Consider the following 13,473-nt stretch of genomic DNA (forward strand, 5'->3'; position numbering starts at 1 on the left):
CCACAGCCCACACGAGCCCTCGGGCATCCCGATCATGGCTCGACCATCGGCAGACGCGCAAAATCCCCCCCTGGAGGGCAGCTACAGCCTGCACCGCGGCGCTCCTCTACCCCATGCGAGTCGCTGCCCCGCCTTCCTGCGCCACAACGCGGTGCAGCGCACCCTGTCTGCCGCCGTGTTGGCTCCTGCCGTGACGGTATTTCTATGGCTATCTCCAGCGATTGCAACGTCTTCGGTCTGCAGCTTCATGACCAGCACGTGCTCGTACGAGTACGCGTGTCTGGCCAACCGCATTCGACTGCGAGTATTGACGAAGCTGGAGGCGCTGGAGGGCTCATTGGGCAACGCAACGAGACCCGAAACTGTTGGAAGTGAAGACTCCAATCCAGATACAAGGAGCGATGGCAGCAGTGACAGTGGCAGCTTTATTCACAGCAGGAGCGACGTGACGGCCAGCGCGACCTTCGTGTTCGACGACACCACCAACTGTCAACAGAGGAGATTGACCACCACAAGGGATTTACAGGAAGAGCAAGAAACAAGGGAGCTACAGCAGGTGGATTGTGAGCTGAGAGACCAGGGCCAGAGGCTACGACGAACTGCGGTGACCGGGATGGCCAAGTATGTTTTCGGCGGACGCGAGTGGCTTGCAGCAGTGTGCATTTCGACGCTGGTGTGCTTCATTTCGTCCGCGGTCTTCCTGTTGGGGATGGAGAAGATGCCCTTGCTGGGGGTGACCGAGTTCTACGAGTCGCGGTGGTTTTACACTGTCTCAACGGGCTTCGTTGCCGCAATGTGTGCGTGTCTCTCTCCGGACTGGCAGTATGCGGTCGTGATATTGATGCAGAACGCGATCTTTACGCTGCTGACACTGTACTCGGCGGCCTGCCCGATCAACGACATGTCGTGCAATATGGCCTTCCAACCAGCCCAAGTAGTCATGAGTGGCATGATCTTCTTCCTGGTGTTTCGCTTTGCTGTCTGTCGGAGCAGTGCTGAAGCATTTTTGACGTTTACGCTGGATGCGCTGGGTCTGATCTACATCATCGGCACGCTATCTGTACTTGTGTCCTTTGTAGACGACGAACGGAAGACACTGTACCGGAAATTGCTCATCGCGTTGCTCTACGTCGTGTGGGCGTCAGACACAGGAGCCTACATCACCGGCAAGGCACTTGTAATGGCGAAATACCCGTACTATAACCCTCTGGCCGCGCACCTCTCCAAGAACAAAGACTATGAAGGAACACTTGGGGCTATTGGATTCGGGATCGTTGCCATGGTTGTGTCATCCGACATGCTCGACCTTCCTGGCTCATTTGGGACGAAGGTGTCCTTCACTGTAGTGGCGGTGGTTATCGGCCGTCTGGGCGATCTCTTTGAGAGTTTGCTGAAGCGTGCAGCTGGCGTGAAAGACTCCGGCTCGCTTATCCCAGGCCATGGCGGCGTATTAGACCGCATCGACGCACTGATGTTCGCGACGCTGGTGTTTTCCCGATACTACACGATGGTGTATTGAATGAAAGTTCTCAAGTGTGGACCGTCGACAACAGCTCGATCTATTTGGGCGGATGATGCGACGAATTTGGGTAGACCTCAGGTTGGAGGTCTGAGGATGAGCGTCCGCAACATTTATTTATCATTTCACGTAAGCATGGCTACAATTACATTCGTTTCGTTTCATGTCCACGTATAAGCTTTCTCACAGACATTTTGATCTATCCCTGGCGAAGGGTGGGAAACGAGGTCTGGCGGATCGCTGCATCCAGCGTCGTCCGACAAATGTACTAAGCTTACATGTAGTGTGTGCACCACTTGTTAGCGGCAATGCTAAACTTCATAACGCGATCTGCTTATTTTGCTGCACAAGCCGCAGCATAGCTCAAGTGTATCAGCTAAACTCGAAAGCGACACGACCCACCAGGGCATGAACTGGAGGTCAAACTCTTCAGTGTACATCAGCAACTATGAATCATAGTTGCTGTTCATAGTCTATGAAGCCCGCTCGCAGTGAATGTGCCTGTTGTTCATTGCCCTACCGGTAGCGTGGCAACTGATCCAGATTAACTCGAGGATTAATTCTAATCCAGAATTAAGCAATTTAAGTTCTAAAAGCAGCCCGGCTCACGGGCCCATCCCCTCCTAAATTCTAAAATTAAATAAAGCCGGTGCAGCGCAACTTGCACCCTTCCTGCACTGCTACGGTTGACTCGCGGGCGGTCGTTCGGTCGCGAGGATGACCCCGCAGCCACAGAGCCCCGACGCCAGCAGCCTGCTGGCAGCAGGACGATACGCTGGGCATTCCGATCATGCCGCAGCCGTCGAGTGCCGTGCAAAACTCTCCTCTGGAGAGCTCCTACCACAGCTTCAGCCAGTCGCCAACGCGCCGCTGCTCGGCCTTGGCCTTCCTGCGCCACAACGCGGTGCAGCGCACGCTGTCCGCCGCCGTGTTGGCGCCCGCCGTGATCGTGTTCCTATGGCAGTCCCCAGCCATTGCCACGTCCACCGTCTGCAGCTTCATGACCAGCACGTGCTCGTACGAGTACGCGTGTCTGGCCAACCGCATCCGACTGAGACTATTGACACGCCTGGAGGCGCTGGAGAGCTCTGTGGGCAGCTTAACAGGCCCTGTACCAGGCATCAGCGACATCTCCCAGCAAGACACACGGAGTGACAGCAGTAGCGACAGCTTTACCAGCAGTAGGACGTTCGACTTTGACGTGACCACCAGTCGGACGTTCGTGTTTGACAGCACGACCAACTCGCAGCTGCATCGGAGACTTTCACTGGATGGCGACAGGTATACAGCAAGAACAACGACGACCAGAGCGTTCCACGAAGAACAGGAGGCGCGGGAGCTGGCGCAAGTCAATAGTGAACTGACGGAGCAGGCGCCGAGGTTACGACGCTGTGCGGTCACGGATGCGGCGACGTACATCTTCGGAGGACACGAGTGGCTTGCGGCGTTGTGCATCTCATCTCTGCTTTGCGTTATTTCATCGTGTGCATTCCTGCTGACAATTCAAGGAGTGAGTGCGTTGGAGTCGACGGAGTTTTATGAGTCACGGTGGTTTTACACTGTCGCGACAGGGTTCGTTGCTGCCATGTGCGCGTGCCTCTCTCCAGACTGGCAGTACGCGGTTATCGTCTTCCTGCAGAACGCCATCTTCACGATCCTCACGTTGCACTCGACAGCGTGTCCGATGAACCAGCTCACCTGCAATATGTCGTGGAAGCCGTCACAGATCGTCCTCGCAGGCATGGTGGTCTTCCTGTTGTTTCGGTTTGCTACGTGTCGGAGCAATGCTGAGGCGTTCTTGACCTTCACGCTGGATGCGGTGGGACTTGTCTACATTATCGGCACGCTGTCAGTGCTCGTAGCATTTGTGGATGACGAGCGACGGACACTCTACCGGAAACTGCTCATCGCGTTGCTCTACGTCGTGTGGGCGTCCGACACAGGCGCCTACATCACTGGCAAGGCTCTAGCTCTCGCGAAATACCCCTACTACAACCCGTTGGCTGCCCACCTATCCAAGAACAAGGACTATGAAGGAACACTTGGCGCTATCGGCTTTGGTATCGTCGCCATGGTTGTGTCGTCCGACATGCTCGACCTGCCCGGTTCATTCGGCATGAAAGTGGCTTTCACAGTGGTGGCGGTGGTTATTGGCCGCCTAGGAGACCTGTTCGAAAGCTTGTTGAAGCGTGCAGCGGGCGTGAAAGACTCTGGCTCGCTGATTCCAGGTCATGGCGGTGTGTTAGACCGCATCGACGCGCTGATGTTCGCGACGCTGGTGTTCTCTCGGTACTACGCCATGGTGTACTGAACGGTGTCCGTCATACGTCAAGGGCAGGAAAAGTCTAACCGTGCCATCTTTACGGACTCTTCAACGTGGGGCTGCTGTCTCCTCCAGCAGATTTTGCTCGCCTGCGTCACCTCCAAAGCGGAGACTACCATATCATTGAACGTGTGTGCCGTTTGTGCGCGTGAGTAAGTTGTTTCATCGGTTTTGCTATATAGATATCAATCAACTCCCTCAAATGTGTTCTCTGGGTCTAGATCCGCACCCTCTTGCCCCCTCTGCTAACTGCAGCTACGAGCTCAGTACTTGGGGTCCACTGCACGCGCCCAGTTCTGCCACAGCATCGGAGTAATTATCAGAAAAGAACCAAAACCCTCACAAGAGCTTCAATTCCACGTGCGCACCTTGTAGTCCGGGTCGTACTTGAAGTCGCCCTCGTTCAGGAACAACAGGTCCGTCAACAGCAGCATCGTCAAGAAGATCACCAGCGTCGCCTGCAAAATAATAATAAAAAATAATGATAAGTAACCAAAACGATTTTTGTGACGTGTATTCTACTCAGACAGCGCTCCGTACCCAGGGCATCCAGGCCGCGTCCGACGCCGCGAAGGCCACGAAGATGAAGAAGACGATGATCAGCAGCTGCAGCTTCTGTCGCAGGGCCGAGAACCACATGATGCCGCCGTCCGAGTACCGGGTACTAGAGCGCTCCAAGATCCGCCACTTGCGGGGTCGTTATGAACTCTGACACAAAAGCTTACACAAAATAAAGAACAGCCTATTCATTGGTCAAAACCCGCAAACCCATTACCCCATCCCATTGGCAGAATTAACTCCTATTTCAACCAATAAACGCTAGTTGAGCCCTTGCCGCCATAATTCAAACGCCACCGCCGCCGTCATGCACCCGCCCGCGTCCCCGGCGCCGTCCACGGCCGCGCCGCGCGAATCTGTGCGCATGAAGCGCATGAAGCTGATCCTGCAGAAGGCTCTGGACGTGTCGGTGCACGCCGCGTCGCTCGTGGACCTGCGCGCGTGTCTGGAGAGCGAGTGTCGCGGGGACGAGGAGCTGCTGGCCGCCTTCTTCCCGCCGCCGACGCCTGAGGGACCTGACCACGATACCACGGAGGAGGTGGCGGCTCAGGCGGTGCTCAGTCTCCGACAGAAGGTGGAGGAGATCTTTGCGTGGCTCTGTGAGCAGCACGACGTGGACGTGGAGCTGCTGGAGCTGGAGGACGTGATCCAGCAGGCGGAGGAGCGGCGACTGCGGCAGGTGACGGCGGCGGAGGAAGAGAAGAAGAAGAAAGAAGAGAAGGAGCAGGAGGAGAACAAGGAGGAAGGTGGAGAAGATGACGAGCAGCAAGAGCAGGAGAAGACGACGCCTGAAGCGAGAATTCGTGCAGAGAGACTGCGGGCCAAGCAGGAGGAGCAGAAGGAGCTGGAGGCGCTGGTGGAAGCTTTGGAGACCAAGAACAAGGAGCTGCAGCGATCTGTGGAGGAGAAGCGACGGTTGGCTACTGCAGACGTACAGCGGATGCAACGCGCCGCTGCTCAACTGGACCAGGTGAGCCACCTCGCTAAGGACTACGCCACGGCTCCGTAGATGTGAGGTGGAGAGCTTGGGAAATATCTAGTTTATTGTATTTGATCCTGCGTCGAATACTCTGTTGTTGCTTGTGGAACTAGTGGGATTGGAAGAAGGTTTGGGCGGCTTCTTGGAGGACTTGGCGTGACATTGCCATGCTTTGCTGAGAGGCAGCGAGCTCTCGACGAAGCTCTTCCAATGTCGTGCCATTCTGGAAATTACTGACGAGAGCTTGCAAGGTTTGAGGGTCCATGTGGCCTTTTGGCTTCGACTTGGGCTTGGAGGAATCAGTGCTTGCACTTGGCGGACTGCCTTCAGTAGTGCTACGCTTCTTCTTTAGAACCCCCTTCGACTTCACTGCTGAGCCGTACGCCGATGAAGATGTTGGCTTGCCCTTCTTCTTTCGGGCATCCGTGCTTACGCTGGAAGACCCTTTTCCTCCGCCTGCCCGGCTTCCTCGGAGGCCACCAGAGGCAGCATTACTCGACAGTGACGATGAAGATGATGAAGAGTTCGCTCTGCCAAGCGCCGCGCGCTGCATCAGCATCTTGGTCTTGCTGTTTCTCCACGACTGCTGTTGCTCGTCTGCGTCTCCGTCGTCGTCATCAAAGTTCATCTGCTGCAGTTGATTGGCATACGCAAACGCTTCTTGCAGAAGCTTCGGGTCGATGGTCTTTGATGCTGAAGCAGCCGCAACAGCGCGACCAGGCCGACTGGGATAGGTCGTCTGATTATCCGGCGACGCCCTCCTTGCGTTCAAGGTAGGAAGAGTGCTCTTCGGTGGCTTGTTGACTGGAGCCTTCGACGTCTTCCCAGATAGATTCGACAGGCTAGGCGACGGCTTGTTCAGGAAATGCTCCACTTCATCCCAGAGCCCTCCTCCGCTAGACTCTTGGGGCTCTTCCTCCTCTTGCTGCGCCTCCTCAGCTGACTGAAAGCTTTCATTGTCGTCTTCATCTTCGTCTTCGTCTTCTTGCTGGCACTGACTGCGCTGACTCCGCACACTTCGAGCGCTTTTCTCCGAGTTGATCGAGCCTGCCGAGTGTAGATGACTGCGGCTGGAAGATGCGGACGAGCTGGATGAACGCGCGCTGGGCACCAACGGCAACTCCACAGCACTCATCTCGTAATGCAGGACTGGATGTTGAACACGGATGCGCTTGCTATTGACAGATTACACCTTGAGTCTTGGCTGATGCAGCTACACACCACTACAGACACGTTTTGCCACCGAGCTCCTGGATGACCACGGTTCCTCCGTTTCTCGTCGACTGAAATAGTCTCTCACTGACAAATTTATCGTCCGCTACGACACTATACCAGCACGTGGAATAACACCGAGTTGCCCAGCGCGTACAGCGTGAGCTGAGCAGCTCCTCTCGCTACCAATCCAAAGACCACAACCGCCACAACATGCAATGACCTGCCCCGCACCGAATTTCCCTCTTCCAGCATCAATTGTAGCGCCAGCACGTTCGACACTACTACAAGCGCGCCGATAACGTGAATGAAGCTCCAGTCGAACTCCCAGATGACCGTCAGCAGTGCGAACAGCTTGCCGAAGCTTGAGATGCACATGGCGCTGCCGTACCTCGTCCATGGCGCCACGACCCCAGTCTCCTCCTTCTTCTCCCCAATAGGCAGCAGCTTTGCTCGCCATCCACGTCGAAATGGGTCCAGCCAAATTGCAGCGAAGACTGCCACAAAGTACACGACGTTCTCCAGTAGTGCAAGGCACACCAAGTGCAGCGAGAACTGGCCGATCCGCAGTCCGGACGTCGCGGCCTGAAGAGCTTCCGGGGTGCGGTACATGGACTCGGATCGGAAGGTCACGCCGGCGCCCCGGTCCACCAGATAGGCCTTGACGTTCATGTCCAGCATCACGAGCACCACGAACAGCTTGAGCGTCGTGCGCGCGGCCATGGGGGCCGGCAGGTTGCACAGCACGTGGCGGTACACTTGCGGCTTGAGCAGCAAGACCTCCAGGAAGAGCAGGATCGTCTCGTACTCGACGTATTTGTCCGCGACCGAGTTGCACGCGCTGCAGATGGCCAGGCGCAGGTTGCCCTTGCCGTAGTCGCGCACCAGCTCGGGCACGGGCGCCCCGCACTCGACGCACACGAGGCCGCGACGCTGCGTCATGTTGGACTGCGTTTTGGTCCGCCAGGACACATACCACAGTCACAAAAATGTCAATATTTGGTCAGAAAAAAGTATTTGCAGTCCGTTTGTGATGTACTGTAGTATATATGGGACATACGAGAGAGGACTATTTTAATATACGGGACGATTTGGTCGCCCCTTTTTGGTCGCGACCCTCGAGATCAGAGACCGACATCAAGCAGCGCACGGCACCAAGTTGCCTTTTTTACTTGCGGCTACATTAGAACTGTAGACAGACAGACAGACAGACAGACAGACATGGCGAAGGACGTGCACCGCGTTACCAATGCGAGCGACGCGCGCGTGCTGAAGGCCGCGGACGAGTCCAAGTTCGCGTCCTTTTCCAAGGAGAGCGCGGCGCGCGCGGCTGCTCCGGTGCGAATGGATTGATACGGGCTGCGAAGCCTTCAATCAGTCCAATAGTTCTCACGTACTGTTGCGGTGATGGTCTGTATACATGTAGGACCTGGACTTCCGTCGCAAGACGTTTCCGATCCGCACGGGGCTCGCGGCCGCGAGTCTCTTCGCGCTGGGCTCCATCCTCATCTACGTGAGCACGCTCATCGGCCTGGACGAGGAACGCCGCGGACTATCGTTCCTTATCCTCGGGCTTATCGGTAAGACTGAGAGTGGACGCAGTACTGGTGTCTATTGGATAGAGATACTTATCCTGCGTTGTGTCTTGTCTTGTGGGGATTTCTCAGCATTCATCCCGGGCAGCTACGCGACGTACCAGCTCTACGGCGCGTGGAAGGGATGGAAGGGCTACAACTACGACCAGATCCCGTCCTACGACGACTGAGCGCCGCAAAAACTCTACCCCCCCCCCCCCGTATCAAAGACTTCTGCTATCTGGCATCGACCACCTTCATCTCCTACGTCAACCAACGCAACCAACCCGTAGTTCCTTTCCACCAATGAACAATGAACGAATCTTCACGTCTAGATCGCATTGCCATCGCACTCGCCTTGTTGAATCTCTCCGGTCGCTCCATCATGCCGAAAAAGTATCCGTTACCCCCTGCCCTCCTCGCGCGCCCGTCCTGTCGGGCGCAGCAGTGCGCCCTGTCTTGTGTGCGTTTCTCGACGTCATCGTCGCCGAATCGAGCAGCTTTGCTCTTGAGCCACTCTGAACCGCTGCAGCACTTCCCTTCGGCGGCGTCGCATCATCACTTCGCCTTCCTTCGTGCAGCACGACAGAACTCCGTCCATCCATCAACCAGGCCAACCTCTTCTCCGTCCGTCATGTGGTTCGTCGGCTGGCCGCTGGGGCTGCTGCTCTCGGCCATCTCGAGCATCTTCGGCATCACGGGCAAGCTGCTGCTCAAGCTGGCGCACAACGAGCGCGAGAAGGAGGAGCTCGCTGCCGCCCAGCGCGAGCAGCTCAAGCGCCAGAGCCACGGCGCCGTGGCCAGCCCCTCGCTCTCCGTCAAGAGCAACCTGGGCTGCACCTACTTCTACTGCGGCCTCTTCTCCATGCTCGTCATGAACCCGGCGCTGGGGGCGCTGGCCTACTGCTTCGCCACGCAGTCGCTGCTGGCGCCCATGGCGGGGCTCACCATCGGCTGGAACACGCTGTTCGGACCCATCTTGCTGCCGCACGAGCGGCTCACGACCAACGACTTCGTGGGGGCTGTGCTCATCTTCACGGGCTGCGTGTTGGTCGGCGTCTCGGGCACGCACGAGAGTCCGCCGCTGCCTGTGGAGCTGCTGGGCGCCCGGTTCAAGTCCTTCTCCTTCATCTTGTACTGCGTCGTGCTGCTGGCGCTGCTGAGCTTCCTGATCCACCACGCCAAGCACGCGCTGCACTTCACGACCACAAGTCGTCGGGCAGGGGTCAAGTCCTCCCCGGTGTCGAGTCCCGAGCAACTGCCGGTCATCGCGCGCGTGTCGCTGAGTGTCTTTGCTGGGGTTATGAGCGGCCAGCTCTTCTTCCTGGCTGCGGTGATGAGGATCGTTCACGATGACGGAGCTAGTCGCATCTGGTCGTTCCCGTTGACGTACATCTGCATCATCGGCGCGGTGGGGACGGCGCTGCTTGGACTGTACCTGCTGAATGAGGCGCTCGCGGTGGAGGACGCCGTGGTGGTGATCTACCTGTACGAGGCGAGCTACATCATGTCCGGGGCTGTGTCGGGGCTGTGCTTCTTCCGGGACATGAAGCACCTGCCAGTGTGGCATTACGTGCTGTATTCGCTCAGCCTCGTGCTGATCCTATTCGGTATCTACGTGGTGGCTAAGCGTTCGTTGCCCAAGGTGCCGGAAGACGAGGAGTATTTGCTGCCGCTATTGGCTCCGCCTACAGCGGAGGACGCGTCGGTCGAGAGGATATTCAAGCAGGCCTCGTACTACGCGCGCCGGGCATCGTACTCCGGACCGTCGATGCTGCACGCCATCAGACTCGACCGAAACGATACCGAGACGCCAGAGCGCCGCAGGTCGATGCCATTCAAGTAAGTAAAGTAGCCAGCGACAGCCACACCAATTTTTTCTCTTATGGCGTAGACAAAATGCAAGGCTGGCGTGGATGCCTACTAGAAGCATGGTAGCCATTCTGGCGCAACGTAAGTGCCCCCTTTGGGGGGTTAAGTAACTACAGTAAAGCTCAATTCGATCTGCTACACGAATCTACTGGGATCTTGTAACGCAACCTACACTTCAAGTTGAAGTTGTCGTTAGTAACTTCAGAAATGATGCTCGAAGAGCGCCATGGCGGTTCCTACCGAAACCTCCATCCTGCTTCAGACTAACGTTCACATAGCAACAGTTATGGACGACAAGGACGTGTAGGTCAGCATCAATACCACCAAAAGAGCTACGTTCGCTTCGCTTCCATTCCACTTAAATACCTCAGTAACATTTCCACAGCTACGGTGCTTTTAAGCCTCTTCTTCAGCTCCTAACATCCGTGCTGAACGTGACGGTAGCCCACAGATCCGAGTCGCCGCTGCCACTGCTGTCATCCATTTCAACGGTCTCGCGCGCCCTGACATAGAGATAGTACTTGATGAAGACAATAGACGTGAAGAGCAGCGCGTGGGATCCGTCCAACACTCCACCAAAGCCTGGCATCAACCTTCCACTCCACCGAACGCCCGATGCCTTCTTTAGTAGTGACAGAACTATCCGTCCAAATCGCGCCATGAGCACGCTGGCAGTAGTGAAGAGTACTTTAGGCAACACGCCACCGGGGACATCAAGAACAGCGCCACCAAACACCAGCACAACGCTGCCAGCCGCGATGGCACAGAGTGAAGCCTCCACATCCAAAGTCACGACAATGCGCGGAGGCAGCAACTTCATGTGAGGGAGCTGGAACCGGAACATGATGGCTTCGCACACGTAGCCGGCGAACTGCGCCACCCACATGGCACTCAGCATTCCGAGCCAGATCGCAGCCCACGTCGCATTGCCGTCGGTCGGATCCACCATCGAGATGAGCAGTCCCAGCGCTCCAGCAATGTAGACGTATCCCAGTAAGTCGAGGGTCAGCGCCACGACGAGGTTAGCGGGCCCACGAGCGGAGAACGAGTGAACAAACACGACCGCCATTGCACCCAGTACGAAAGTCTGCAGGGATGTTATCGGCGCTGCAGTGCACTCGAATTTAGCCGCTAGCGGACAGTTGAACGCGTTCAGTAGCAGCACCTCAAATGCAGTCTTTTGCACCACCAACGAGAAGGAACGAGGCCAGGTAGGGCAGCACACGGCGCAGAGCGATGCCACGAAGTTCACGACGTAGAAGTAGTACGGCGCCGCCGCGATATCTCGGGGCGTACTAGCCACCGGGAACGGGATCATCGGAGACACCATCGTCGCTGTAACAGACCAGCAAACCGTAAGCAGCGCAGCCACGACAATGCGAGTCAGCCATAAGTTCCCGCAGAACAGCATATTCGCCATCCCGAGCAGCACTCCACGTGAGGTTTCTAACTCCAACAAATGCACTGTAGAGCGCTCTTTCGGACGCGCAGTCTCCTCAGCCACCGGGTATGAGAAACTGTCCTTGTTTGTCCCCAAGAAGGTCATGTTACCATCTTCCGAACAAAGTACAGTCGAGTTCGTCATCGGCAGCGACATCGTCGACTGCGTGAAGCCCGCGGCCACGAACGAGTTCTGGAATCGCCTTCCGTCCTCTTGGTAGCCGCATACAACAGACGCATTGCTGCGTGTGCTAGCTCCGATGGCGTCTCCAGCGTCGACAGGTCCTTCGTTTCCTTCATACCACTGATAGGTGGCTAGCAGTTGAGTGTGGATGCGGAACGACAGCCACGCGTGCTCGTAGCAGCAGACGCACAGCAATATCGTCGTAAGCATTGCCGCTGCTAACACCGGCCAGAAGATCAAGCCACACACAACCAACGGCACAACCACCACCACGGTACACAGTCGTAAAAACGCATTGGGGTACGAATGGCCACAGCAGGACCAACTTCCGTAAATGCTCTGCTTCCGCGACCTTGAACGGTCCCGTGCTTGAGGCTGTACAGCTTCTTGCGGTTGAAATTGCTCACGACAATCCTGTTGTCGGTCTTCGTAGTCATCCAGGAACTCGTCCGTCTCCTCTTCCTCTCGGACGTCAACCGTCTGCTTGCGACTCATACGCGTAGGCGAAATCGGGTTGTACGGGTCATTCGACCTCGCGGAGCCTATCGGCAGAGCTCCTCGAGCGCGAACGCTGCGCTTGGCAGTGTCCACCGCCTTCCTGTACCTCGAATCGGTGAAGTTAACGTGTCCACGTCCATCCAGCGTCGGAACTCGCTCCGTCGGGGTGACGTCCTGCACGTTTTCTCCATCCAAGACCGGGTTTGTGCCTCGAAAGTCCGCCGTTGCAACTGCTTCGTTCCTGCTATTTTCTCCATTCCTGCGTCGCGAGTGCGTCCTGGATCGAGTGCTTGCAACGCGGGACCTGGAATTGGACGAGTGGGTCCTCCTAGAAGACCCCGTCCGTGTCGTGGCATTCATGGCCGGCACATTGTCCTCGTCGATGTTGAACAGTACCGTTCGGTTCGAAGCGGTACGCGACGTGGTCATCGCTACCGGTAGCGTCTTCACTAAACGCGAATGCTCGAGCGGCCAAAGTCTCCGATGCTCGAGCAGCCAAAGGCCTTCCACGGCCAGAGAGTGCTCGGTACTTTGTCAATTTTTCGAGTGAGCTTTTCCAAGAGTTGTGGGCTCCAGAAGCGGTGCAAAAGACGGCGAAAACGAGACGAGAGAGGAGAAGAAGACAGGGGAAGAGCGGCGAGATCGGGACCAGGACGTTGTGCGCAGGAAACACATGGACCAAAAGTGCCGCGTTGCGTGCTGGCTTTGGGTTTTAGGGGTGGGACGAAGTAGCCAATAGGAATCGGGAAATGAATGAAGCGAGATTATTTACCGGATGACCCGTGTTATCCGGACAACTTCATCACCAGTGGATTCGGGTCTGAAGTTCTGATAGATTTCCTACGGAATTAGGCACTCCAGTACAGGAAGCGCGAGCGGAGCGGGAGAGGACAATATTTTTCATGAATTTACTGGTGCCATGCAGACACAAGTTTACTATTGAGGTCGTGGTTGGAACATCGCCAAGAGGATCTTCCTTACTAGCATTAAGTTCTCCCCGGAATTACAATACGTACTGCTTACACGGAATGGAACGGAGTTAGTCTCCGTAGTAACGGTCAGATGAGTTGATGTGAACATATACCGTGTCATGAATTGGGCTGCATGTATTCTGTAACAGCAGGACCAGGAGGTCTTGATTGGGGTACTGTAACCAGGATCATTTTGAAGTGCGAGTCTCATCATCGACTAGTGGAATGCACTTCTGTCTGCACAGATGGCTTCACTGTGCCATTCACCCACAGCATGTAAGCGGCCCTGGGCTCGGATCCCGCCAACAGACATCAAGGTGCTCGCTTTCTGCGGCTACCATTG

The 13,473-nt window shown here is 56.3% G+C and overlaps 7 protein-coding genes across 7 annotated transcripts; 4 read left to right on the top strand and 3 right to left on the bottom strand.

The window, feature by feature from the left end:
* Window positions 1-548: 548 nt before the first annotated feature.
* PHYSODRAFT_286694 (hypothetical protein) lies at window positions 549-4,508 on the top strand. The gene has a single exon (XM_009532937.1). The coding sequence runs from the start codon at window positions 2,310-2,312 to the stop codon at window positions 3,828-3,830; it is 1,521 nt and encodes a 506-aa protein (XP_009531232.1). The 5' UTR covers window positions 549-2,309; the 3' UTR covers window positions 3,831-4,508.
* A 256-nt stretch (window positions 4,509-4,764) lies between these two features.
* PHYSODRAFT_510452 (hypothetical protein) lies at window positions 4,765-5,409 on the top strand (the record flags this gene model as incomplete). The annotated part of the gene is made up of 1 exon (XM_009532938.1): window positions 4,765-5,409. One exon carries the CDS (start codon window positions 4,765-4,767, stop codon window positions 5,407-5,409), a length of 645 nt encoding a protein of 214 aa, XP_009531233.1.
* A 79-nt stretch (window positions 5,410-5,488) lies between these two features.
* On the bottom strand, window positions 5,489-6,514 carry PHYSODRAFT_316808 (hypothetical protein; the record flags this gene model as incomplete). The annotated part of the gene is made up of 4 exons (XM_009532939.1): window positions 5,489-5,662; window positions 5,735-6,072; window positions 6,097-6,318; window positions 6,397-6,514. 4 exons carry the CDS (start codon window positions 6,512-6,514, stop codon window positions 5,489-5,491), a joined length of 852 nt encoding a protein of 283 aa, XP_009531234.1.
* Window positions 6,515-6,705: 191 nt separating this feature from the next.
* On the bottom strand, window positions 6,706-7,598 carry PHYSODRAFT_351966 (hypothetical protein; the record flags this gene model as incomplete). The annotated part of the gene is made up of 1 exon (XM_009532940.1): window positions 6,706-7,598. The coding sequence occupies exon 1, from the start codon at window positions 7,531-7,533 to the stop codon at window positions 6,706-6,708; it is 828 nt and encodes a 275-aa protein (XP_009531235.1). The 5' UTR covers window positions 7,534-7,598.
* A 214-nt stretch (window positions 7,599-7,812) lies between these two features.
* PHYSODRAFT_513985 (hypothetical protein) lies at window positions 7,813-8,356 on the top strand (the record flags this gene model as incomplete). Its single annotated transcript, XM_009532941.1, has 3 exons — window positions 7,813-7,929; window positions 8,018-8,171; window positions 8,259-8,356. The coding sequence occupies 3 exons, from the start codon at window positions 7,813-7,815 to the stop codon at window positions 8,354-8,356; spliced, it is 369 nt and encodes a 122-aa protein (XP_009531236.1).
* Window positions 8,357-8,799: 443 nt separating this feature from the next.
* PHYSODRAFT_316811 (hypothetical protein) lies at window positions 8,800-10,011 on the top strand (the record flags this gene model as incomplete). The annotated part of the gene is made up of 1 exon (XM_009532942.1): window positions 8,800-10,011. The coding sequence occupies one exon, from the start codon at window positions 8,800-8,802 to the stop codon at window positions 10,009-10,011; it is 1,212 nt and encodes a 403-aa protein (XP_009531237.1).
* Window positions 10,012-10,446: 435 nt separating this feature from the next.
* PHYSODRAFT_511886 (hypothetical protein) lies at window positions 10,447-12,588 on the bottom strand (the record flags this gene model as incomplete). Its single annotated transcript, XM_009532943.1, has 2 exons — window positions 10,447-12,086; window positions 12,153-12,588. 2 exons carry the CDS (start codon window positions 12,586-12,588, stop codon window positions 10,447-10,449), a joined length of 2,076 nt encoding a protein of 691 aa, XP_009531238.1.
* Between the last annotated feature and the right edge of the window lie 885 nt (window positions 12,589-13,473).

This window comes from Phytophthora sojae, assembly GCF_000149755.1.
Source record: "Phytophthora sojae unplaced genomic scaffold PHYSOscaffold_6, whole genome shotgun sequence".
NCBI lineage: Eukaryota > Oomycota > Peronosporomycetes > Peronosporales > Peronosporaceae > Phytophthora > Phytophthora sojae.

Excerpts from the sequence above, each read along its gene's own strand:
- PHYSODRAFT_286694 (XM_009532937.1), top strand. The coding sequence starts at position 2,310 with ATGCCGCAGCCGTCGAGTGCCGTGCAAAACTCTCCTCTGGAGAGCTCC.